This window comes from Heptranchias perlo, chromosome 5 (genome assembly GCF_035084215.1).
Source record: "Heptranchias perlo isolate sHepPer1 chromosome 5, sHepPer1.hap1, whole genome shotgun sequence".
In the NCBI taxonomy this organism is placed as follows: Eukaryota; Metazoa; Chordata; class Chondrichthyes; order Hexanchiformes; family Hexanchidae; genus Heptranchias; species Heptranchias perlo.
This window is the reverse complement of record NC_090329.1, coordinates 124,308,157-124,335,913: the sequence shown is the minus strand read 5'-3', so window position 1 is coordinate 124,335,913 and position 27,757 is coordinate 124,308,157. Positions and strand designations below refer to the sequence as shown.

The 27,757-nt window shown below is 44.4% G+C and overlaps 1 protein-coding gene across 3 annotated transcripts in view; it reads right to left on the bottom strand.

Annotated features, from left to right (window-relative positions):
* Positions 1-6,985: 6,985 nt before the first annotated feature.
* The window catches only part of kcnk5a (potassium channel, subfamily K, member 5a), a 35,757-nt gene continuing 14,985 nt past the window's right edge, over positions 6,986-27,757 (bottom strand). For all 3 annotated transcript variants that reach the window (XM_067985165.1, XM_067985166.1, XM_067985167.1), the window contains exons 2-5: positions 14,386-14,497; positions 14,093-14,259; positions 13,239-13,407; positions 6,986-10,788 (exon numbers count right to left, since the gene is read on the bottom strand). In XM_067985165.1, coding sequence (XP_067841266.1) covers positions 9,929-10,788; positions 13,239-13,407; positions 14,093-14,259; positions 14,386-14,497 — 1,308 coding nt within the window. In that variant the 3' untranslated portion in view covers positions 6,986-9,928. The remainder of the gene's footprint in view (positions 10,789-13,238; positions 13,408-14,092; positions 14,260-14,385; positions 14,498-27,757) is intronic.

Here is a 27,757-nt window from a genome sequence, read left to right as displayed (position 1 = left end):
GAGAAGTTATCTCAAGATCATTAGGCCAAAGGAAGCCTTTCATATTGCAGGCACCAACTTTGAGATGGCAAAGGATTTCCCTAGGAGAATAACCCCTGATGAAGACAGATAATGGACCTGTCCATTCCTCACTGGAGCAAACTGAATATGTTGTCTGAGACATTAATTAAACCAATTTTGACTTATTGGGGGTCTGTCCGCAAGTGATCAATATAAAAATAGGCTGGTTGTCCTTTGAAGCTAGCACCTATACTCCAGACAGTGTCTGTGTACCATCCACACTCTTTCTGTCCCCCACCCTGCCCCACCCCATACATAGACAAAGTCAACAGAAATCCTTTCCAAAAAGCAATTAACAGAATTCAGTTTAAATTTGTCATTAATATGTAATGCTCACAAGCCAAAAGGGTGATTGAAAACTTAACACAAGCACAGGCATGGCTTCCATTTTTAAAATCCCAGCACTCTGACCTTGCTTCAGTTTTAATGAAAGGATACAACACAGAATTTCTTTGTAATTTGAGACAGTAGAGATCCCCGTTTTTGTCACGTCAAATTTTCATACCATGTTGACAACAACTGCGATAATCACTCAGCAGCACAATTCTAGATTTTGACCTGCCAAACTTGCCTTGTACATGGAGAGAGCATTTTGAGCCGTTCAGGACTCGGGTGCAGTACTGGTGATTACGTGTCTGTCACTGGTGGCGATAGTGATGGGAGCACTTTGAGGTGCTGGATTAAAAGAAGCTCACAGGATTAAAGTATGCTGGCAGAAGTATGTTTTTTTCCTATAGTGCACCAGTACACTGTGTGAACCAAGACTAATTATAGAACACAGTGCCAGAAGGAGCCTATAGGAGACAGAGCAATGCAAAATCCTCTCTCCAGTCTGGTGAGGTAATTCGAAGATTGTGCTTCATGTGTTAGAAAATGTTACAATCCATCCCTAATGAGATCAGCACTTTTGTTCAAGGTTATGCATTAGCTTGGCTCAGCTGGTAGTACTCTTGTCTCTGAGTCAAAAGGCTGAAAGTTTAAGCCACACTCTAGGCTTTGAACGCATAATCTAAAATGACACTTCAATGGAGTGCTGTATTGTTGGGAGGTGGATCACATGGCACTATTCAAAGAAGAGCAGGGAGTTCCACACTATTCTAGACAAAGTTCCTCTCTCAACTATTTCCACCAAAAATAGATTCATTCATCTCACCGATGTTTGTGAAAGAAAGAAAGCGCCTTTCACAGCCTCAGGATGTCCCAAAGTGCTGTTTTACTCGGCTTCCCCACATCGAACCTCCACCAGCTTCAACTCATCCAAAACCCTGCAGTCCGTGACTTTATCCTCACAAAATTCCACACTCCCAGCGCCCTCATCCCCTCCAAGCTCCACTGGATCCCTTAATACCAGCATGTTGATTCTAAATTCTCGTCTTTGTTTCCAAATCTCTCCACGGCCCTGTATCATCCCAGCTTAGTGATCTGTTTTTGTCGTTCACACACCCTCCACTCTAACACCAGATCTCTCATCAACCCTCACCCTCTGCTCCATCATGGGTCATGGCCACCCAGTCCATCATGGGTGGCTGCCCATTCAGCCGCTATGTTGCTGCCCTCTAAGATTCCCTACCAAATTACCTCAATCTTGCAACCTCACTTTCTCTTTACAAAAACCTCCTCAAAATCTTCCTCTTCTACCTTGCCTTTGTTTCCTCACCCTGGCCATTCCATTTCTCTTCCCTTTCCAAATGCTCGGTATCTATTTTATCTCTTTCCTCCTTCTTGTGAAAGGCACTGCGATGTCTTTCTGTATATGGAGCATTATATAACTGAGTTATTGTACTTCAATCTGCAAACGTTTGGTGTTGTGACGTAGGATTTATTCACCAATGAGGCAATGGCATTAAGAACTGTCCTTTTCCAAAACTTCAGGTCCCCAAAACAGGACAGACCAATCAGTAAGAATATCAAGCAAATAGAACGGAGTTACCTGGCCTGTGTGGGTGAGGATTGTCAGGGCTCACTATCCAGTGTTTGGACATCTCGAGGTTAACGTTTTGGAAGTTGACAAGTTCCGTTCACCCGTGCTCGCCAACCTACATTGGCTCTCAGTCCAGCAACGCCTCAAATTTAAAATTCTCATCCTTGTTTTCAAATCCCTCCATGGCCTCGCTGCTCCCTATCTCTGTAACCTCCTCCAGCCCTACAACCCTCCGAGATCTCTGCGCTCCTCCAATTCTGGCCCCTTATGCATTCCAGATTTTCATCGCTCCACCATTGGCCACCGTGCCTTCGGCTGCCTAGGCCCTAAGCTCTGGAATTCCCTCCTTAAACCTCTCCTTCTTTAAGATGCTCCACAAAATCCACCTCTTTGCCCAAGCTTTTGGTCAACTGTCCTAATATATCCTTAAATTTTTGTTTGATGATCGCTCCTGTGAAGCACCTTGGGTCGTTTTACTACGTTAAAGGCGCTATATAAATGCAAGCTATTGTTGTTGACTTTTTGTCAGAACTACAGGTAACATTTTCCAGCAAAAAAAAAACTGCTCCGAAACCCCGACTACTACCCTCCCCCAGAAACATAATGGAGGGATGATCTGGGATGGTGATCTAACATCAGAACCCACTTATTCAACCCTGACTGGCTACATGCCACAGAAGACATTCATTTTGAGTGTCTGCGTGCGCCGAACCTAGGTTTGTAGAACCCAGAAGCTGCAGCACGATTTGCCCTTCTCTTTATCCTGTGCAATGACACAGTTTGAAGTGGTTCTGATGCCCTTTTAAGGCTGGACGAGTGTAATGGTTCCTGTAAACTCTGCCCGCTTGGATCTTAAGACTGCCTCAACACTAATATTCACAGCCATCTTTAAAAAGTTGAATTCCATTTCTACTCATCTCATTTAAGTTTTGTACTGATAGATGTGATATTCAAATCCCCCTTCCATCACCCCACCCCAAAAAATAATTGTTTGACCAAGATGACGTCTTGATAACAAGTTACAACTTAAGCATCAGCTTCACCCCGTGGCAGCACTCTTGCCGCGGAGTCAGAAGGTTGTGGGTTCAAACCTCACTCTGGGACTTAAGCATCAGCCTAGATTATGTGCTCGAGTGCAGTACTGAGGGAGTTCTGTATTTTGAGGTCCTGTCTGCCTGTTAAGGTGAATGAAAAAGATCCCACGGTACTATTCAAAGAAGAGCAGGGGAGTTCTCCCCTGGTATCCTGACCAACATTATCCCTCAACCAACATCACTAAAACAGACTAACTGATCATTGCCTACATTGCAACAACACTTCATTGGCTGTGAAGAACTTTGGTATGTGCTGAGGATGTGAAAGATGCAACATAAATGTGAGTTCTTTCCTTTTTCCATGCATTATACCTTTTGAATGGAATATATGCATGAAAATAAAAGCATAGTGACAAACATAGCGATAAAGTAGGATAGATAATTATCAGGAAAGACTGAACAGGCTGGGATGCTTTTCTTTAGAAAAGAGAAGACTGAGGGGTGACCTAATAGAGGATTTTAAGATTTTGAAGGGGTTCAATAGTTTTGACGTAGAGAAAATGCTTCCACTTGTGGGGTAATCCAAAAATAAATATAATATAGTCACTAATGAACCCAACAAGGAATTCAGGAGAAACTTCTTTACCCAGAGAGTGGTAAGAATGTGGAACTTGCTAGCACAAGGAGTAGCCGAGGCGAATAGCATAGATGCATTTAAGGGGAAGCAAGATAAATACATGAGGGAGAAAGGAATAGAAGGATATGCAGATAGGGTTAGATGAAATAGGGTGGGAGGAGGCTCGAGTGGAGGATAAACACCGGCATAGACCAGTTGGCCTGAATGGCCCGTTTCTGTGTTGTAAATTCCATGTAATTCTATGTAGAAAGGGTCCTTTGTGACTAGCCCGATGGATGGAAATGGTCCCACGTTCCTAAGGACACAGGAACTTATGGGGTGTTGGGGGGGGGAGGTGCGGAGGGGAGGTATGGCTAGTTAAGTACATCATAGGTAAGCAGTCCCCTGGTGCTCACTTGATTGCCTTAGGGAATCGGGGAAGAATTTCTCTCAATTCTTTCTGAAATTGGCCAGTGTTTTTGTTTTGCTTCACCCAGGAATTAGCATCACTAGCATTGGGGAATCCAGTTTTGGAGGATATAACTTCTAATGGAGAGACTACTGATGGGCTTGCTAGTCTTTTCAAGCTCTTCTTTTCATATGTTCGTATGGGCGTTTGCTTAGTCGGCATGAATTCACTATCCACAATGCTCGTTTCACCCTTCTGATCTCAAAAAGGTATCCCAATCCTGTTAAGCCATCAGAAAAGATTTGAGCTTTCTTTAAGACATGTGGCATAATACCCATATCGCTACATCATTGCTATGGGTCCCCGTGCCATGACAACAAAAATGGTATGTGCCTCTTTCAGAAGCAACAGTTAGAAATTTATTCCTATTTAGCAGTAGGATTTTTGAACAGGACAGGCTCGAACCAATGTACACCATTTTACAACAGAGGAACGTAGAGAAATGCAATACCAGAGAAGACTCCGCAATCCACCTGGCCAGTCCCAAAAACGAATGCATCTCAAGTGCCCACTCCCGTAACGACCTTCCAATTCTCCCTTAAGGTTTTTCACATTCTCTGCCTCCCTTGGCAATCAATCCATTCCACACATTCACCACCTTCTATGTAAAGTGGTTAAATGTATGTGTCTGTGCACCTTCCATCTTCTAACTTTGAGTCAGTGTCCCCTGGTTCAAGAGTTTGTGGCAACCTTGAACATGTAATTGGTGTTCACTTTATCTCTTCCCTTAAGAATCTTGAATACTTTAAACCATGACCCTGCTCCTCTCCAGGGTAAACAATCTCATGCTCTTCAACATCTCCTCGTAGCTCAGATGCCTTAAGCTCAGTAGCAGTTTGGTCACCGTTTTCTGCACTGCCTCCAGTGCCTGGATTTTTATGTAGAACAGCGACTAGAATTGTACACTCCAAATGTTGCTGTACCAGTGCCTTATACAGTTATCATGGAATTTGCATTCTATCCCTCTGGATACATCTCAAGAACTGGCTAGTTGTTAATTTTCTCCCATCCTTTCCCCCTGAAGGCCATGCTAATAATACCATGCCCTCATCTTTATAGGTCTATTATTATTATGCCATTGGGATAAGGGAAGATAGTGTTAGCAACGTGCAAGATGGGGAGCTGCCATACGAGAAGCTATTAATCCAACCTAAACAAGTTTCAATGTAAAAGTATTTATTGCCAAGCGGGCTGAAATTAGCATACTCAGCCCAGGAATCAAATTTGGCACATTACTGGTCCATTTGCCTCAAGACACTCACAGCTGATCTATCAGGATAGTTACAATATTCCTTTAAAAGGTGCTGAGCCCAATGCAGCATGCTAACAGCACCGTGACGCAGTACAGAACGGAGATCAAACCTGGGATCTTCCAGGTCCCTACAAGCTCACTGGATAAACTCGCAGAACCATCAGGGGAGCATGTATTTGCCATTTTATCCAGGTGTAGGTAATAATTAATGGATATCAATCCAACATCAAGGGCTCGATTTTAATTGCCAGTTGGGGAACGCGGCCAAGTGAGGTCTGACCCATCTGGGAGGAATAGCTGGCCAATTTAACGGTCAGGCCTCGTTAGCATGCCGCTTGCAAACTTCGTTACCAAAACTACCATTAAGACGACAAAAAGTGGCTGCCCAACCATTAAAATCGGGCAGCAGGAGGTTGCCACTGGGGACCAGAGGGAACAGCTCTTGACATGAAGTAAGTGCTCAGAGAAGGGAAGCTGGTCAGGGAAGATGGGGAAAGGCCCACAGATTCCTTATGGGGCCCAGAGGAGCACTCCTGCTCCTTCTGGCCCACAAGGAATTAAAACAAAAATAAAAACGAAAAAAATCTTACCTTACTGGGCCTCTTCTGGCCATCGCTCCTGTTGCCGGCAGGTTTGGCTTAGCGGGGAAGCCATCACTGCTCTCCCACTCAGGCCTCAGGTGAAAATAGCAGATAAGGCCCTGATGTCATTGGAGTCCCATCTGCATATTTACAGAGGACCCTTCCGCTTTGGAGGGCCATCCTTCCCACCAGCAATTTAAAATTGGAGACGGTCAGATCGGGGCAGGAAAGGACTGAGTAAATTCCCAGCTTAATTTTAACTGCACACCCCCGCCCCGCTAGGTGCAGGGAGTTAAGATCGAACCCCAAATATCGCCACAAGGAAGCTTGGCTGGACAGCACGTTGGGTGATTTCTGTTTAACTTTGAACAACTTATCACTTCAGTCTTTGGGATCCTGTTCTGTGCAAAATGGCTGCCACATTTAACGTCTTTCGGATGAGACGTTAAACCTAGGCCCAGTCTACCCTCTCAGGTGGGCGTAGAAGATCACTATCCGAAGAACAGCACAGGGGAATTCTCTCGGTGTCCTGACCAATATTTATCCCTCAATCAACATCACTAAAACAGATTATCTGGCTAGTATCACATTGCTGTTTGTGGGAGTCTGTGTCAAATTAGGTAATTCAGCCCCTCGAGCCTGGTCTTTTAACTCCATTTCCACGCCTTGCTGCCTTATCCCTTAATTCCCTTGCCTAACAATAATCTATCAATCTCAGTTTTGAGATTTTCAATTGAAGCCCCAGCCTCAACAGCTTTTTGGGAGAGTTCCAGGTTTCCACTACCCTTTGTGTGAAGAAGTGCTCCCTGATCTCACCCCTGACAACCTAGTTCTAATTTTAAAGGTTACGGGTTGAAAAGAGAAAGCACAAGGTAAATCAAGAAGTGGTGATTGCGGAGATGTCAAGCTCTAGCTTTAAAAAGCCTGTAGAATCGATTGTGGAAGGAAGGAAGGAAGGAGGGACTGAGGGAGGCCAGAGGTTACAAAGTTTTAAAAAGGTCCTGGGAAAGGAATCACTTTATTTTTAAAAAAATAAACATCCAACCGAGCCATTTGATATTGTATATAAAAAAATTTTATTTACATTCTCAAATGAACATAGAAATAAATTAGGTCCACAATTTACAGAGAACCATAAAGGACGGCACTTAATACAAGACATTCCAAGAATAAATACAACAAACAGGCTTCTGGAGTTCAACAGTTATTCAATACATGAAGTACCGGAGTGACACGGTGATAGAAAAGGCTTTCACCTGCTCTCTTACTGTAAGGAGTTTTAACCTTCCTGTGCAGCCAGTCTTGAAAAGTCAGACAACACTAACCCCTTCAGAAAATGTAGTGTATAAAGCAGATTTTCTTGGTTGTGTGGGAAGAGAATAAACTGGTCTTACTTTTGAGTTACACATCTTTACAGCTCCGACGTCCACTGCCATCAGTTCACCGACCTCTCTACGCCCTGTGCCTTTACTCCCATAATGCTGCTTTAAACAAAGTGACTGGCACTTCCAAGATCAGAAGCTACCAATCACATGATTAATGCCTGGCAGCGAATTTAAGGCAGTGACACAGTCTCTGCATTCTGTTTTTGCTCTCAATAGTTTACAAAGTGGTCTTAGTTTTCTTTTTAAAAACAAGGTCAGTCCCTGCCCCGTAACTAACTCCTTGCCAGGCTTCCAGCATCCAACATGTAGTCAGGTCCTGGTTGTGTTTCAACAGTGATGTCGACACACTCCACTGGTCATATATTTCTATGGGGGATGTCTCCATGGCATCTCCACATCCATGAAGGAAAGGAGAGGTTTGTCCAGGGCTAGCTTACTGTTTCTTGTCCAGCCTTTTCAGTGTCTGCAATAGAATATGAATTTCTGCAACAAGCACATTCCAATCCAACCCTTAAAGGACTGACTGCACTTCGTATGTGGAGATGGGGAGACCGTTTATTAAACTGTTGCTACACTAGAGAGACGCAAGTGAAATATTCTTCAGTGGAGTAACTTAAAACAACTCAACCGGGTGGGGAGTGTTCTACAGAATTCGATTTCCACTTGCTAAAAATTGAGACTATGAAGACAACAAAAAAAAAAACTTAAAAGACTCTTCTCAAAAAAGAACTTTGACAATCCTTAACATCATCATGCTCCTTCATCTCACAACGAAGCTTTAAAAACACATCAATGCCTCACCATATACTTCCTCGAAACTAGTGTGTCATTTCCTTGAAGGAAATGGCAATTTATTAAGAATGGGAACTTTTAAACGGTCATTTACTTAAGTATATGAGGATAAACCTGGAGAGGCGAGGTTTCCGCTGTGGATCGAAATTAAAAATCACCAGTAAAAATCAGGAGTGTCGCAAATTGGGAACACTGACCTCCGCACCCAATTCTCCAATCAGCTCTCCTGTCGAGTGAAACTCTGCGCCAGGAACCTCGCCCCACAAATTTTACGCTCAAGACACCGTGCCACTTTGGGAAAAATTCCCACCAACCCAAGACAGAGAGGCGAAGCAGTCTACGATCAGTGGGACATAAACGCCGCAATACCCTTTTTCCACAGGCTGTCTTAGAAGTTCACATTAAAAAGTAGAAAGCACGATTGGATTGAATTCCTGCAGCAGCTCCGTTCTGTAACCGCCATAGACATCAGTGAATAAGTGCCTGTAGCAATTGCATCTTTTGGCTCACTTGGGGCCTAGCAATGTTCCTCAGCCGTGCTCTTCGCCTGAACCCATCTCCATCTCTCTTCCTCCAAAAACAGGTAGCTACCCACCTGCCACTGAAATGGGCACCAGGCTGGTAATAAATGTAAACAATGAAGTGCCAAAAAGTATTCAGATTTCACCGGAAATGTACACCGCACGTGACCGAATAGTCGATGTGCAACAAAATGGAGTACAAAAATAACGTGTGATGGCTCAGTCGCATCATTATTTGCGAGTTAAAACATTTGGGGGGGGGGCAGGAGAAAGGAAAGAGAAGGAAGAAGTCTCGTCCTGGTGGGTACATCATAGAATATTTTCTATGCTTCTCATCAGGTTGTGTCTGTAATTTCATCATTCCAATCGAAAAGCACACGGAAAATGGTGATTGGCTTATTCGATGCACATCGATTTTCAGTTTGTTTTCTTTCAGATTTTGTATCAGATAACCAAGGCTAGATAAAAATTTCTCTCTAGAGTTGAGAAGTCATAAAAGGCAAAAAAAAAATACAAAACAAGAGTCACTCATAAGGTACACATCCAAACCTTAAGTATATGGGGCTGTTACATGGTGACTTGGACAGACACTTGGCACAATGTAGCATCCTGGAGTTTCTGCGCTTATCGCACAATTTTGCATGAAAAGTTCTGGAGGCATTGAAAACGGCAGTTTCTCAGCCATAAGTCACTTGCTGCCATAAGTCGCTTGAACTTGTCGTAACCTCCCCCACCACCCCAATCTCTCTCATGTTCCCAAAAAGCGGGAGCATGGGATTTCTGCATTTTCTCTTTGCATATCGTTGAATCTAGGTCAGAAGGAAAACTTCTGTGCCAATGTAGCCTTGAAAAACTCTTGGAACTAAAAGCAACCGCCTCGTTTAAGATCTACAGTTCCTGGCTCAAAAAATAAAAATCATAAAAATGTTCTTTTTCAACTGGTCATTTGGAAGGAAAAAAAAAGCTTATATATAAAAAAAAGTTCTTTGAATATTCTCATACACTTGGAAATGTTTTAGTTTTGGTCACAGTTTCCATCTCAGGTCAACATTTGTGCTGGAAATTCTGCTCTCCACCCCTCCCATTTAGAAGAGGGATGTTTCTTTTCTAGGTAAGGCCTCTTTTTTTAAAAAAAAATGTTCCTGCCTTAGAGGTATTCTTACTGTACAGCTAAGTGCCAATAGCAGCTCCTCCAAACTGACGGCGCGTCATCCCCTTTTGTCCAGGTCTTGGTGCTGAACGAACAAAGTGGGACCGAAGGAGGAAGTTTGGAGAAGCGAGTTCCATACGCCTTGGGTTATATCACCACTTCAATATTGTGCACCTTGTTGTACCCATTCATCAGCTCCTCGTAGTCAAGTGGCCCTCCCAGCTTGTGGCTCTGGAAGCCCGAATCGTCAGAGTCCGGCGTCCGCATCAGGACGTCTGACTCGCCCTCATCGGCCAGGTTCTCGTCCAACGACAGTTCCACCTTCTCATCGTCGCTGAGAAGGTTTTGCTCGTCGCTGAGAAGGTTTTGCTCGTCTATGAATCTGATGTTGACGTTCTCAAAGAACAGCGGCGGACGGACACGAGTGTCCCACGCCGATCTGTCTTCTCCGACGGTTTTATCCAGTTGGTTCTCTTGCAAGGTGCCATTTGGCTGTTCGTTCAGATCTTTTTCTTCATTTAGTGGAGCTGTAGTCTCCGCGTCTTCGATGGCGGGCAGGCTGGGCGGCTCGTAGCGAAATCTTTTCAGCCCAATTTTTCTGAACTCAATCGCTCCAGGCTTACCGTTACTTTCCTCCTTAATCGGCGGTTTGGCCTGCACCTCCACACCCAATAGTTTGCTACCGTTATTCTTCAAAGTCTTCGAGCCAATCTGCTTGATAAGGTCATTGTAGCTTTCTTGTTTTTTGGAAAGGAAGCGAAAGATGTTCACTTCAGTGGAGTCTGACATTTTGGAGTCTGACAATTTTGAATTGAGGGACTGGGGGTTCGACACATTTTCCATGGATCCTCTCCTTCGTTTCCGCCTCTTCTTGATGGCTTTGTGCGCCTGGACAAACATGCTCACCTTCCAATTGAAGAAGAGGGAAAGCCATGCCAGACCCAAGTAGATCCACAACTCTACAAAATACCTGTAGAGGATATGGTAGTCTGCATTTGGGTCAACACCTGTGGAAGAAGTGTACAGTTAAAGATCGGTGTACAGCTATTGGACTAAAATCAGTCAAAAAACAAATCAAATGGACACAAGTGGATTCACCCAAGTCCACGACACCAATTGCCTTGAATTTATTTTATTGATACAAGCACAATATTATTTTATTCTCCTCCCCTCTTTTTTTTTTTTTGCTATCCCGGTCTGGTTGGACCACACACCGCATCACAGTTAAGAGAGTGGGCAACCTGGCTCAAGGGCTCCACCAACGCTGCTGCAACCACTTGGAGGCACTTAAGAGCACCCTGGTAACAGCTCTCCCTGTTTTCCCTTCCTACTTGATAGGGAGATGATCAGAGGCTCGTCTTCGCACAACACTGAGGAAGCTAAGAGGTCAGGAACTCAGGAAAGGGGGATGAGGAAGAGATTTGGAAGTGAGGCAGGGGTGCACATAGAAATTTCAGAAAGATTATTCCATTTCCATTGGTCAGAGCAAAGTAAAACTCAAGAGAAAACTGGACAAGTTGGTGTGGATTTCCTCCCACCCGCTGCTCCGATCTCCCCACAGGACGACCTCATCCCCTTTCCCTGGGTCAGACCTAATTACACAGAGTACACCCAGCGTTCTTCAGTGGGAATCTGCAGTGCTGCACTGCCACACTCGCTCCGGTAGTTGAAATGGGCAAGGCCAATTTTTTTTGTTAAAAAGACCAGCAGCCCCCCCAAAATTGGCTGGGCCCAAAATTTTCTTTGGCTCAGAAGGAGCCTAGCTGCACATAGCCCACCAGTTGGACGAGCTGGAAGAAGTAGTGGCCAGATCGCCTGCCGAAAGTGCATTTCACCTTCACTCTGCCTGCCACAGGCCTCCTACTGCTTTTTCCCATCAGTCAGCAATGCCGAGAAACACGAGAACAGAGACCCGAGACCCCCCCACCGTCGGCATTTACACGAGACAGGGTGGGTGGCTGTCATCTTAAACAGAGAAAAACCGTGGTGGGCAATTTTTAAGAGGGTGGGGATTCAATCCTTCCCGTCTCATTTTCCTCAATTCTCCACCTCTGGACTGCTAGTTGTATATGGAGGAAAATCTCGCCCCCTGCTCCCCCACCAACACAGCTAAAACTGCAACCGTGTACTAAAATCAGACAGTAGGCAGTGGGGAGGGAGGAGGCCAGATGGTGCACCTCCTGACGTGTATCCCTTACTTGCGAGTGGTGCTGAGAACTAACTTGCTGCTTTTCTCCCCCTCTGCAGCGTAAAATTTGTCTAAACTCAGAATGAGAGTTCATGGCCAATCATACAGATACTAACAGCAGCAGTTGTTCACCCCAACAACTCTGCTTCTCCATTTTACTGAAAATAATGTAACCCCCCTGGCCTTTAAAAGAGCCAAGTGCAATGGGAATCTGTGCCTTGATGGCACCAGAGAACAGAGACACTGTTTGTAATGGTGCATCAATCCCAGCTTGGGCCTGTTTGTTGGGTCCTTCTCCGGATGTTGGATCAGTGTGTCAATTTAAAAAATGGACTAAATTTAAATATTTGCCAGAGATAACTTTTGAAACGGAACTGCATCTTTGGTAAATAGTCTACATTCACACAGGTAACCTTGACTGAAATGACCTAGCCTTTCCAACACACAAGACAATAATCCTACTCCTGTCCCTTTATGCTGAGAGTAGGGAATCTTAGGATGCACTTATTCCGCTTCACAGTGGCACACTACTATGCTGGAGCTGGGTCCCGACGGGAGGGCTCCGGAGAATGAGACACCACCACTCCCAACCCCTCACCCCGACACACACTCAATCTTCAGAATTCGATACCGTGCGGATCTCCTGGCCACTTTTAAAACTGAAACTGAGTTTATTCGAGGTGTTTGCAAAGTGCGGACAGTAGAGCGAGGGGAAGGGGAGCGCGCATGGGGAGAGCTGTCTCCCGGTTGGGACAGTCAGAATCGCAATTAGGCAGTACAAACAATGATACAGCAGCTGTGGTATAATTTCAAGCATTATGGAATTCCCTCCCTAAGCCCCTCTGCCCCTCACTTCTCCTTTTAGATGCTCCCTAAAACCTAACCTCTTTGACCAGGTTTTTGATCATCTGTCCTAATATCTCCTTACGTGGCTCGGTGTCAAATTCTGTTTGATAATCGCTCCTGTGAAGCTACTTGGGACGTTTCACTACATTAAGGGTGCTATAAAAATGCAAGTTGCCATTGTTTTTGTAATATTGGTTGTGCTACAAGTGCCGAGAGGGGAGTACAGTCCCACCGGCTGCTTGCACTTGAGACAGAGTGCGATTGTGCACAGACAGGTAGCGACATGTAGAGCATACATTTAAAAAAAAATCCCATCACGCTCAAGACTCCATCATTTCAACCTCCAAATTTACTTGATCTGAAAGTTGGCAGTACGTCCTACAACCCAATAAAAGGAGGTCTTATTTGGAACATGTCCCTTACCTGCTACAAAGTCTCCGAATCCGATGGTGGAGATCGTGATGAAGGAGTAGTACAAGCCTTCAATGTAGGACCAGCCTTCAGTCACCCTGAAGACAAAGGGCGGTACCACCAGATGGACCAGGACACCCCAAAATATGAAAATAGCCGTGCAAGTGATCTGGGCCGTCCGCTATTAAATGTAAGGATGAAACAAGAGCATTAGGGCAAAGGGACAGCATAGACTATTCCCCATAACAGCAAGTTCTACCTTCCCAATTAATTCAACAGGGTTCCATTCCCGATAACAAGTGACTTTTTCCATCTTTTAAGCAAAGGTTTAATGTCTTCCATTCTAACTGATAGATCCATGCCGAGAAAGCATGGATCATTAGATATATATATATATATTTTTTTTTAAAAACACTAAATTGCTGGGAATAAACTAGCAGTTCCGACAGAGGGTCCTAAACCCAAAATATGAATCTATCTTTTCTCTTTACAGATGCTATTCAACAATGAAAGACAGTCTAGCCTTTTTAGCCTTGGTTCAGTAGATAGCACTCGTCTGAGTCAGAAGGTTGTGGGTCCAAGTCCGCCTCCGGAGACTGAGTACATAATCTAGGCTGACAATTCAGTGCGGTACCAAGGGAGTGCCGCACTGTCAGAGGAGCTGTCTTTCGGCTGATACGTTAAACAGCTCGTGATTTCCTGGTCTGTGTGGCTCAGTGCCTAAACAGTGACGTTTTCCTTCTCACGGTTTTCCCTCAAGAATAAACTTTACACTGATCTGGCTCAGATCTTCCTGCTATTCCAGCTGAAAGTTACTTGGAATTTCAATGCCCAGAAAGGAAAAAAAAAGTGGCTAATACTCTTACCGGACTCATGCCTTTCCTGGTTAAGGCTTCACCCAGCTTCTTAGCCCGTCCTCCAAAGAACTTCCCCAATGCGCTGATCCAAGAGAGACAGAGCGGTGCACCAAACAGCCCGTAGAAGATACAAAAGAGGCGCCCCGATGAGGTCTTCGGTGCGATGTTTCCATACCCTGTCACCACAGGTTTTGGGGGGGGGGGGGGGGGGGAAAGAAGGAGAAAAAAAGCCCAATCAGTAATCTGCTCTTAGTGACACTGCCTCCTGAAATTCAGATTCACCGCCGGTGAGATTTGCTTACCGATCGTGGTGATGACAGTTGCAGCAAAAATAACCGCGTTGGGCCAGTTCCAATTGTTGAAGGTCCTATTGCCGGTGATGGTGACTCCTTGTCCGGCGGCCCCCTCGACAGTCTGCAAACACAATTGGGGCAAATTTAACAATCGGCTTAGAATGAGAGCCTCACACAGTTTCAGAAGGACGAAGAACAAACCACGTTTTTACCTCCCCCTCAAAGATGAGCAATAACCACCCCCGCCCCTCCCACTGTGACAATGCGATGATTAGCTCTAGGCTCTTCCCTCTCCTGCACGGCATTACATTAGACATGCCCCTGAAGCAGGTTTTGCTGTTGCATCAGTGTGAGAGTTCAAGAGTTCAGCTAGAATCAGAACACCTGGGGTGTCCTCGCATGGCTTGGGCGGCAGATATACAGCGTGGAGAGGAGTCCCAGATTTGACCCAGAGTTAGCTGATCTCAGCCAAGGTGCAGTAGCGATGCTACAATTGACCTCAGCGCCCTGGGCTAGGGAGGAGGGGAAAGGAAAAATTTTGCCGGTTTCTGGCTCTGGATTACTATCTTGTTTTAAGTGCGTATAAGAACAGGAGTTGGCCATAAGTGTGGATATCAGGCGAGGACAGGGCCAGGATGGACCTTGAAGCCCTCCACCGCTATCGAGTCTGTGCACTAACATACCACAGTCATGGCACAGCCAACATCCACAAATCTCTACATTTATTGCACGTGGTGTGATTTGCTGCCCAATTTTGTGTACAAAGTCCCATAGGCAGTGGAGCTGCCAATTTCCGAGTGGATCTGGATGATTAATACTCCGAATGACCCAGTAGTGGACAATAACAGACTCAAACCACAACCCTTTAAACAACATGCCACCTGCTACCATTTAAGAAGGAATAAGCATTTATGTAGCACCATTCACGCCCTCAGCATATCCCCTGGTGCTTCACAGCCAGAGAATTACATTAAAAGTGCCGTCACTGTTGTAATGTAGAAAGAAATTTATGCTGCACACTATGAGACGGAGCCACAGAGAGACAGACGGCAGGAGCCACAGAGAGACAGACGGCAGGAGCCACAGAGAGACAGACGGCAGGAGCCACAGAGAGACAGACTCAACAGTATGCCAGACAAGCTTTTCTTAGTGCAGCAATTGGGATAGTCATTAAGGGTTAAATCATAAAAATCACTGCCATCAGAACTTGTGCCAATAAAGATGGTACAGCAATTTGAAAGAGTGAGAAGGACCCACAGACCTGGTGAGTCTGCAAGAGAGATTTAATTATAGAGAAGTTTAGAGAGCACAGCACAGAAAACAGGAAGTTGCATCTTGAATGCTGCACTCTGAAGAAAACGGACAATTTTAAACATTAGTTTGGGATTGGGATTTGGCACTAATTCAGCAGGTGATTATTACGAACTCAGCAAAACAAAACAAAACACAGACTTGGCACTTCTCGGGAATATTTGCAGCTAACCAGCACCCGGGTGGCGCCATTAGAGCTCTGATTGAACTCCTGTTATTGCAGCTTCCAGAAACCACACACAAACAATATTTTAATGGACATATAAAGGACAACGTCATACCCAAGGGCAGTGTGCACTCCCACCTCCCAGATTGTACTTGGATGCCAGGATTGAGACAGCGCACTCAACTGCTTTGCTTCCATTATTGTAGCAAAAAGAACATTTGGTCGCTGGAGAACCCATCACATCAAACTCTGCCTTCATGGTCCTCAGGCAGTGGAGTGCCTTTGTCGCCATACCTGCCTGCTGCCCTCCAATCAATCAATTTGAAAGTGTCAGAAAAATTACGTCCGCACTAAAGCTATGGCACAGTACACAATAGTGGAGCGTTCTACGCTCTAAGGTCTCTCTAGCGACCAAATCACTTGGGAGTTGGCAATTTTATTGCGCCCCACCTCATTCCGCACCCTCCCACACCGCGTCACCCCCACCCTTGCCAAAAGCCCCAGCGTCAAGACATCCTTCATACAGAAACCCAACCAAGAGTCGAGTCAAAGGCTTACTGTTGAAACAAGATGGTGAAATCTCACTCCAATCGTGTTTTCCTAATCCAGGCAAAGATTTGTCAGATCTCTACTGCTTACAGCTGATAACCCAGGTTGTGGACAACCTGATAACAGCAGCAAGAGATCTATCCCAATAACCCTTTCTACATAGTCCTGCTATCTCTCTGAATAACTGCTGTACATGATGCTGTAATCTCCTTTACATTAAACAATGCTCACATGGGCTTGCAGATAAATACATTAGCATCCTGGACTGATTGGTAGAGCAGTCAAAAGTTGCTATACCTGGAAGCACTGTGTGAAGATCTGTTTATTTAGGAGAGTAAAAAAGCTATTGATTCCTAGACTTTAGATAAAGAATTTGAATGTGTTTGTAGGTAATGGTTAGTGGAGGCCTCAGGCTTATTTCCTTAGCTAGTATGTGCACATTGACATGTCTACCAGGGTTACTTCTTTTAAAAAAAATTGCAATGTTTACTTAAAAATATAATATTTATTAAGACAAAAATATAAGCACACAGGATCTTTGTTAAAATAACCAAATCAGAAGCGGCAGAAAAAGGCATGCCAACGTTGACTAAATTAGGAATAAACAGAGACACGGAAGGATATTTAGGCCAGGAGTTTCCTTATAGTCCAATTTTCGCAGGCACTTTCGAGAATGCCAGTCTTTGAGAAGTTGCACAACCATCTTAATGAGAGAAGAAACACAAGACTGGATTATACGGTTTCTCCATTTGTGACAGGATTAGATTAGAGGCAGTCCTACACGAAAAGACAAAGCACAAAGGGGACCTTAAAAAGGGGTATGAGATACTTAACTGGATAGATAAAGCAAACACTCTCTCTTACCGGAGTATCTTTAGATTACAAGATATCCAGTTAAGCAGAATAGCCCAAAACAACACTTTCAGATACTCCAGAAGAATAGGTCAAGAGGTCACAGGTTGAGGGTTTAGAAGAGCAATTGCCAAAAGTGTTCTGTTAGAGAGGATGGACTGGGTGTGCAAGATTAATGCAGGCCAGGACACTGGACTTTTATCTGAATGCTGTGATGGGAAGATAGCACGGTTGGCATTCTAGAAGGACGAGATCAAATAGGCCCAAAGGCTGCCTTCATCCAAATCTACAGTTACATGACCATACCACGACAATATTCCAGTATAACTGGTGCTAAAAGTCACAGAACGGCAAGGTTTTTCTGACCGACAAATGTGGCAATTTCTTTGCCGTTAATTAACCTGATTTTTAAACATAAAAATGTCTAAAAGGTTCCTCCTTTCCTTTTTGTCTGTTTATATGTTTATCTACACTGCAACCAGTATTTGCAGCCAGGATAAGTGCACGCCAGGAGGACTGTCAGCAGTTGAGAGGAAGGGTCATGAGATACTGCTCATATGGAAACTGCGATTTTAAAAAAAACTTAAAAAAAGAAACACATCTCATGTAACAATTAAAAGGGCAATGGCATTCAAATCTATTTGGAGCACTTCAGAAAACAAGTTTAAAAAAAAAAATTAATCATATGGATATACGGAAGCAGACACAGGATGTTATTCTGGATTTGAAATGAGTCAACCCCCACCCTCCCTCCCCTTGACAAGGCAGGTCTGTATTACTCCAAGGGTGCTGACCAGTCAGCCTGGCTAAGTAATGGGGCCAGGAGGAGGAGGAGGAGTTGTTTCCTAGTGTCACTGGGAACCAGGATTCTTCCCACTCGGTTTCAGGTAACTTTGAAAACTAATAGCCCCAATTGGATAGCGAATAGAAGGAAGCTTGCCCATGTTCTGCACCAGTGGAGTAGCATATGGCTGGTTAAACTCGAGCTGTTCTCCTGCACACACCTGGAGGTCCCTAAACCTGGGCTTTCGGTTAATGTTTACCCAAGATCTCTGGACTTGGGCAGGGTCCCTATGAGAGAGAGAGCAACATCAGGCAAATAGAAACTCGTCGGAGGAGAGGTTAAACCAAGGCACCGTCTGCCCTCTCAGGCCCTCGAAGAGCAGGGGAATTCGGTGCCCTGGCCAACATTTATCCTTCCACCACCATCACTGAAAATAGATTATCTGGTCATTTATCTCATTGCTGTTTGTGGGATCTTGCCGTGTATAAATTGGCTGCCGTGTTCCTCCTACATTAGAACAGTGACTACACTTCAAAAGCACTTCATTGGCTGTGAAGCACTTTGGGACATCCTGAGGTTGTGAAACGCGCTTTATAGACCAAAGTTCTCTCTTTCATACAAATTTCTCAGTAGCTGGTCTTGGAAGCTGCTACGCAGGGCAATGGTCTTTGGAGTATGTCAGATACCCAGCTGATTTCCCCCCCCCCCCACCCCCCACAAAAAAAAAGTGGGGAATATCATTTACATTCACACTTGATTTATCATTAGAATTAGCAAATATAAGAGACAGACAGACATTCAGAAGAAGAACATGAGAGCGAGGAAAAGAGAGAAAACAAGAGAGGAAAAACAGCATTCCCAACAGTGCAGCACTCGTTCAGTATTGCACTGAAGTTACAGCCTAGATTATGTGCTCAAGCCTTGAACCCATGACCTTTTGATTCAGAGGCCAGAGTGCTACCACTGAGCCAAGGCTGACGCCAATGGAGGAAAATATATCCCTGGGATTTCAGGAAAGCATAATGGTGGGATGTGAAATTTTCATAGTCCATATGAACTGAGAGATATTCAGGAGTACAATTACAGGTTCAAATTTGGGCTGTGTGCGAGTGCAGCATGTTGAATTATATAACACCAGGTTGAAGTATTGATGGATACAGTGGTAATGGTTGTGATGATGAATTAAGCAGACTACACGACAGTGAAAGTGTATCCGCTTAAAAACAACTTAATCCTGAAGTGTACGGATACCAATATACTAAATATTTTTAATGCACCGTTTACCAAAGGCCATGTTCCTCAAGCAGACAGAGAAGCACAGCTCTGTTAAAGGTCATGGGAGTGGGGTCAACAGTTACAGGGATGGGGTCAAAGGTTTCTTTTTTTAAGATATAGGGTGAGGGGTAAGTACAACTTCTTAAATTCTATTTCAGTCTAAAGAGGATTGTTAACGGCAATGAAGCCTCAGAGAAACGGAGCTCCCTCCCACTCTGTCAGTGACTCTAGATTGGCTATCGGGGAAAGTTTGCACTACAGCAGATATACAAACCCTGCAATGATTTAAGAAAAAGAGTTGGTTGCTGGTGGGGGGACCGTATGGTCTTTGCATGGATGAATTCTGATCGGCCACAAAACCTTCCTCAGCCATATAAAACGCCTTCAGTCAGCAACAATGAAAAGACAAAGGAGGAATATTCAGATGCAACATTTGCACTTCTGCCCCAGTACATGATGACTCAACACTACAAGGTGCTTATCAGCATCTGCGGCAAATGAAATACTATTTTAATGCAGTACAACACTGACGTTAATACCCAGTCATCCAAATTACTAATCCAAACAGCTCAACAGTTGAATTAAAGTCCTACCATATTAAACGTATTTATAAAATCAATACTTTTAGCTGTCCTACACATGTGTATATCACACACACACAAACATTTTTCTACATTACATTACTGCCCTCAAGTTATTTTTACACTCCAAAGTGAAAAATGCCTGCAAAAGGGAAATAGGGTTCCCCTGACATACCCACATGCTGTAGGACACAAGTGTTTTTCTTTATGTGTCTGTCTGTATCTCCCTTCCTCACTCCCCCTTGCAGCCTTCAGGCATCCCAACTCCCAGAGTGTGACCTGGCCAAGATCAGACTGCACACTCCTCAGTCTGGTAGGTTCCTCCCTCTGACCAGAGAAACATTTCAGGAATTTCGCTTAGCTTTTATTTTTAAAAATTGCTAATTGGTACTTTTGCGATAAAAACTTATGAATGTTTATAACACTCCATTCCAGACATGAAACCCTGAAGTAGTTATCATTGTGACAGTAACGGACAGATTCAGTAGGTCTTGTCAATAGGCATAAAGGGCTTTAAGGGTATAAAAGTTGCTTTTGTGTTGTTCCAATGTTATTTCAACTTTACAGCAATGCAGAAATGACAGTACAGCTCCAGATTCTGTTCCCGATCGGGTTCTGGAGCATAGCAACATGACACCCCTTAGGGAGGCCGTCTCACACCATTTGTATGTCATGCCAGATAAGAGTACTACCTCAATGGCAGAGTTTTGTTCTGCTATAATGCAGCTGGAGGGAGCCACAGCACCAAATCATGGTGATCACAATGGTCAGGAATAAACAAGAGAATATGGCACAGTTCTGGATTCGCCAGAGTTTCCAACTCACAGGAGCAGTCACCCCAACCTGCAATCTTACCCCCACCCCCCAGATAGGGTGGCAGAGGCCTTGGAGCAGATGTGCTTCCCTCTCTTGTCTGCAGGTGAGTAACAACCCAAGAAAGAAAATGGAGAAATTTCAGACCCACAACAAAAAACATGAACGTCAAAACAAAATCATTGCGTCTTTATCAATTAAGGGGAAAGAAAACTAAGAATGCTAAAAGTGCTAACAGTAAGGATACAGAGGGTCTGACAGCAACTGAAGAAAGAGAACAGTTAACATTGTGGATTGCAATCATCTTTACCGACCCTGTACATTTCTACAGTGGGGATCGAAGGATGATAAGAGGTAAAGAACTTTCGAGATTGGCCAAACGAGTCTCATTGGTCTCTTTCGGTCCTGTAAATTCCTATGATCCCATAGGTTATCGTTTCGGCTACAAACCCTACATCAGAACAGGCAAAGTTCTATTGAAGGGTCTACACCTGAAATGTTGGCCAGCCTGTCTTTTCTCTTAACAGATCCCAATGTGCTTTTGCTTTATGATCTATTTTCTCATTTGCAAAGGGAGGGAGGGGGGAAAAAAAAAGAAAAAAGTCAACCGTAACCCTACCTGCACACTCATTCCTTCTTACTGCTCCCATTGGTTTCTACCATACATGGGCTCAGCTGCAAGAGGGTACTCAAGCTGCTGATTGTGTAACCTGAAAGTAAGTCTGATGTCACGTAACTTGTGACCACGAGGGGTGGGGGGGTCAAAAGGTCATGACATTCTGCAGCAGTTTTAACTGTGCCTTACTGCACGGTATTATTATGTGGTGCAGATAGAATTACATGCTTCAGAGCTCAAGTTAATTCACAACAATATCCAGAAATATATAACCAACTCGGTATCCAGGCCCACAGGTCAAGCGTTTCCAACGCCGCTCTACAAGTTATTTTCTATATGCCTCCACACACAGCCTCTCCCCTCCCCCCCCCCCCCACCCCCCCCCACCGCCTCACCCTCCTACAAACTCCTAGCAGTGCTCCCCAACTCAACATAAAAACAGGAGCCTAAAGGGATAATTGTGAAAACAGGAAAGGGACAGAGAAGTAGCATTCCACTGGTAGGAGAGGGCTATAAAAAAAAAGCAAGAAGAGGGGAGAAGCAGCACCATTAGTTTACGGATAAATGGAACCCCATTTTTTACTACAGGACACAGGTTTTTTTCCTCTGGTGTTCAGGAGATTATATTCCATCATTCGATTCATTTTTTTTTCCCCAGTGAAAATCACAAATCCATGGCCTTGGTTATAATCTAACTTTAGATTATTAAGGAAATAAAGTTACTGTTTTTGTACCCGTGAGAACAACATAATTGTTTCTCTATTTCCTTCCCCCCCCCCCAACTCCGGGTGTGTTTGGTCATGTTAGGTACACAACAGAAAAAAATACGTGGTCTATACGATAAGCCGACCACAGTTGAAGATACCCTGAAACATACTGTAGATAATTATAGAAGGACGACGACATTCGGCCCATCCAGAAAGATTTGACGTTTCTCGACCCCTCCCCCATTACAGCATCCAATCATTTCTTATTTCCAGATTTTTCACCTCCATCACTCCACCCGAAAATACATTCCACGTGTCAACTACTCTTTGCGTGAAGAAAATATCAATCATAGATTTGCCTTTGAATAGTTTGAACCTGTGTCCCTTTGTCCTACTGTCGTAACCGAGCCCGAAGCAATTTTCTAACTTCACTTTTTACCTCCATAAAGTCGACGTTAAGGCATAGGAACAGGAGCCCCTCCAGCCTGCTCTGCCATTTAATTAGATCATGGCTGATCTGTATTTCAACTCCATATCCCTTGATACCCTTACCTAACAAAAATCTATCGATCTCCGTCTTGAACATAAGAACATAAGAAATTGGAGCAGGAGTAGGCCAATCGGCCCCTCGAGCCTGCTCCGCCATTCAATAAGATCATGGCTGATCTGATCCCAACCACAAATCTAAAGAACACAAGAAGTCGGAGCAGGACCCGGCCACATAGCCCCTGGGCCCTCTCCGCCACCCACAGGGCATTGACCGATCCGAACTCAGCTTCATGTCCAATTTCCTGCCCGCTCCCCATAACCCCTAATTCCCTTTACTTCTAGGAAACTGATAAGAACATGAAAGCTCCAATTGTCCCAGCATCCATGGCCTTTTGGGGCAAGAGTGTTCCAGATTTCTACTACCGTGTGTGTGAAAAAGTGCTTTCTGATTTCACTCCTTAATGGCCGAACTATAATTTTAAGATTATGTCCCCTCGATCTCGATTCCCCCACCAGAGGAAACTGTTTCTCCGAATCTACCCTATCGAATCCTTTTAACATTATAAACACCTCGCTCATATCACCCCTCAGTCTTCTATACTCAAAGGAATACAAACCAAGTTTATGCAACCGGTCTTCATCATTTAATCCTCTAAGCCCTGGGATCATTCTGATAACGCCACCTTTTCAAGACAGAAAGGCCCACGTTCCCCCAAACCTTCCTCACAACTCAGACCCCGTAACACCAGGGGTCAACCTCGTGGCTCTTCTCCACACTGCCTCCAGTGCTTCACTGTCCCCCGCGTTTCGTTGACTAGAACTCGACACAGTACACAAGATGTGGTCTGAAACTAATGCTTCCACAGTAACTAAAATGAGGAAATAAAGGAATTTGAAACCATTTCGAAGCTTTAACAGCTCAAGGCAGCTCAAGAGTCTAATTAGAGAGTGAGCAGATCTCCAAGCTACTCCCGGGAGTACACACCCAGTCTCTTTGCTGCAATTAGTGGGTTTCTTCTTTTTGTATTTCTTTTTCTCCCCTCTCCAAGGCAGTAACTCTCTCTAACGTATGGCTCCATCAACGCCCTCTGCCTCGTGCCCAACCGAGCGCTCTTCATATGCGAGCCCAGCCAGGGAACGTGATCATGGGGGACATCGGATGCGAGTCTGACCCTATCCTCACTCTAACTGTGTACATACACAAACAGTCTTGAAAGCAGAAACCACCATTGTCAGTCGTGGGTTCAAGATCCACTCCAGAGACGTGAGCACATAATCAAGGCTGACACTCCTTCAGTACTGCACTGTCAGAGCTGCCGTCTTTCGAACGAGGGGTTAAACTGAGACCCCATGTGCCCTCTCAGGTGGACGTAAAAGACCCCATAGCACTATCTTAAAGAAGAGCAGGGGAGTTCTCCCCGGTGTCCTGGCCAACATTTATCCCTCAACCAACATCACTAAAAACAGATTATCTGATCATTATCACATTAATGTTTGTGGGACCTTGCCGTGTGCAAATTGGCTGCTGCATTTCCAACAATACAACAGGGACTACACATCAAGTACTTCATTTGGCTGTAAAGAGCTTTGGGATCTCCTGAGGCCATGAAAGGCGCTATGCAAATGCAAGTCTTTCTTTTCTATTGGCTTTGAAAGGGAAGTGGATGAATATTTGAATAATTAAAGAGCAAGGCAATGAGAGTATGTGGATAGCTCAGAGAGTCAGCATAGGCCCAATCAGCAGAATGGCATCATTCTGTGCTTAAAATATTCTATGAACTGTCAAGTAAAACCAGAAAATGCACAACTTGCATTTATATAGCACCTTTAACATAGTAAAATGTCCTAAGGCCCTTCATAGGAGTGTTGTCGAACAAAATTTGACACTGAGCCACATAAGGAAATATTAGGACAGGTGACCAAAAGCTTGGTCAAAGAGGTAGGTTTTAAGGGGAACTGATGGAGAAACTATTTCCACTGGTTGGGGAGTCTAGGACTAGGGGACATAGCCTAAAAATTAGAGCCAGGACTTTCAGGAGTGAAGTTAGGAAACACTTCTACACGCAAAGATTGGTAGAAGTTTGGAACTCTCTTTCGCAAACAGCAGTTGATGCTAGCTCGATTGTTAAAGCTGAGATTGATAGATTTTTGTTAACCAAAGATATTAAGGGATATGGGGCTAGAGCAGGTATATGGAGTTAGGTCATAGATCAGCCACGATCACATTCAATGGCGGAACAGGTTCGAGGGGCTAAATGGCCTACTCCTGTTCCTATGTTCAAGGAGCGTCTTAAAAGGAGGAAAGAGGCAGAGAGGTTTAGGGAGGGAATTCCAGAGCTTAGGGCCTAGGCAGCTGAAGGCACGGCCGCCAATGGTGGAGCGATTAAAATTGGGGATGCACAAGAGGCCAGAATCGAATGAGCGCGGAGACCTCGGAGGGTTGTAGGGCTGGAGGTGGTTGCAGAGATAGGGAGGGGCAAGGCCATGGAGGGATTTGAAAACAAGGATGAGAATTTTAAAATCAAGGCCGGGAAGCAATGTAGGTCAGCGAGCACAGGGGTGTTGGATGAACGGGACTTGGTACGAGTTAGGATACAGGCAGCGGAGTTTTGGATGTGCTCAAGTTTACGAAGAGCGCAAAGGAGAGAGGTCATGTGAGCATTGGAATAGTTGAGTCTAGAGGTAACAAAGGCATGTAACATCAGTAAGTATCTGTAAATGTTGCAGCAGTTGTTGTAGGGTCTACACTTTCTTTTTAGATACTGATGCACCTGTCTTTTGCAACATTTCCTGTTTTACATATAATTAAGATTTACTTTCTTTGTTCCTGTTAATTTTGGTCAATATTTTTAATACTTCCGCAAAAAACATAAGTTACAAATGACACCATGTGAGCGAGTGGTTTGGACAGGGGTCCAATAGCAGGAGTACACACAGTTGACAATGAGTCATCTATCCCCGGCCTCATGACTTTATCCCTACCAAAGGTTAAATGCAACTTCCCCAACAGACAGCCATAATGTGATCAGCGCTCATTGCTCGAAACAAACAAATAATTCAGAAGATAAAACCACAGGAATGATCTGAACGGAACGCCATCGATCAAATTTTTTTCTGGTCACTACACCTACAAGTAATCCCATTAATGAAGTTTCTTCTTTAAAATTGACTGGTAAAAGAAAAACATTCACATTGAACAAAATGGGCCACCTTCATTCAAACCTAGCTTGTGACTAACCATTTCTTCCAGGAGGAGAGGTCACACGATAATCACGGGACAGAAAGGCCATTCGGCTTATCGTAGTTCATCAATCGGAAACACCCTAAAGTCCCCCAGTGTGGCATCCAATTGCTTTTCAAGTGATTAGTCTCCATAGTGTATCAAGAATTCCATTCCAAGTATTGATCACTATTTGCTGAGTTTCTTTTAGATCCAAAAATCCTGTAGATAGTTCTACAGCAAAAAATACAACATGGGCACCATTACTTTCAGAGCACTGGTTAAAAGGAGGAGCAGTTTCCTCCCAGGTCTAGCCCACCACAATAGTTAGGAGCTGACTTCCCCCCTCCCCCTCTTCCCACCCACCCCTCCTCGCCACAGTGCAGTAGGACAAGATGTTCCAAAATACAAGTTCCCTATCTCGGCTTAGCTGCTATGAGCAGGGCTGCTGTTTCTGTCCTTTTCTCCCCAACAAGGAGAGATCAGAAAAGCCCAGAGTGGAAGAGCTGTCTAATTAAAATGAGTGTCTGGAATGAAAATTGCCTTTTGAGCCCACTCCTTCAATAGACTGTCTACAATTTCCTCTATTGTGGATTCTACCCCACCCACTTAATCTCCTGACTCTGGAACATTGTCATAGAGTTATACAGCACGGATAGAGGCCCTTCGGCCCATCGTGTCCCATTGTTGCAGAACTTCCCCTCGGATTCCAACAGAATGCTCCCTACTTGTTACATAAACACTCACCAAAGGTAATCAAGCTAAACTCCAGGCTACCTATCCATCCCTTCATTTCCAATTATTTATCCCAGGCCAATAGTCACAGGCCTCAGCAACACAAATTCCATCAAGTTGCGAAGACCCATGTATAGCACCACATAATAGCGTCTTCGACTTCTGAATAAGCCTCAAGTACAATTGTAGGTGGAACAGAAGGTGTTTAATAATAAGCAGTATCTGATGTAAGCCAGAACACAAAGCTCTTCACCTTCATCTCTCTCTTCATCCACGAGAAATATCCAGGTGTTGTATTATATACACCTAACACCTCCTTCCTCTCTTCCCCACAACCATGGCGGAAGGAGTCAAAACACCATTTCCACAGCCCAGCTCCACAGGATCACTGCACTGCCTGGTCAAAATTTTAATAATAAGTTTCCCTTTACAGAAGTCAGTCCTTACTGGTAAAAATCTAATAAATCTACTGACACATTAAAAGGCTTGCATATATAATAACACACTTCCCGCAAGGGTCACACTTACTTCCTGTAAAACTTTGATGATGATACTTCTATAGAACAGCGTCACCTCTAACTGACAGTAAGCAACACCATGGGAGATATGCTAATTTACACAAAGAATCTTGCGTATTGCGCCTATTTCTTGGTAAGCGTCATACTTACTTCCGGTCACACTTCAGATGTCAGATTTTAGCGTATGCACTGACTCATTGTGAGCCACGCTATGGGAGATCTGCTAGTAAATAAGTAAGCAATAGTACCAATGTGCCTGAAAGGCCTTTGGGAGTTTTAATAGAGCCAGAGGTTATAGCCGAATAGACACAGGGAGACAGCACATGGTCGCCGCTTTCATGTGACCCAAACTAAACAAGTGCTGATGTAAAAGCACCTTTAAGAGCACTGGCCAAGCACCAAGGATCAAGTTAATATTTATTACATACCGCTGCAGTTCAACAGCTGCAACTAAACTGGTCGAATCAGCAATGATTACATCAGCCATTAAGACAGGATAACTACAAAATGTTACCAATGCTTAAAAAGTGACTCATTTAAGAAAAGCCAATATACAGTGGGCTCCTGATATAGTCATTTGATCTGCCAGTCAAAACGCATTGAGGCGTCTACTTCTCATAGAGCAGTCACAGGCTGCACCATCACCCATTCCACCCAATTTCTCCCCTCCCTTCCACTTCTCTTCATCTTCATGGTCTCATCCAGGTCGAACACTGACGGAGACACGCACACGCAGCTTCCTACGATGCATCAGGAGGACCCTTG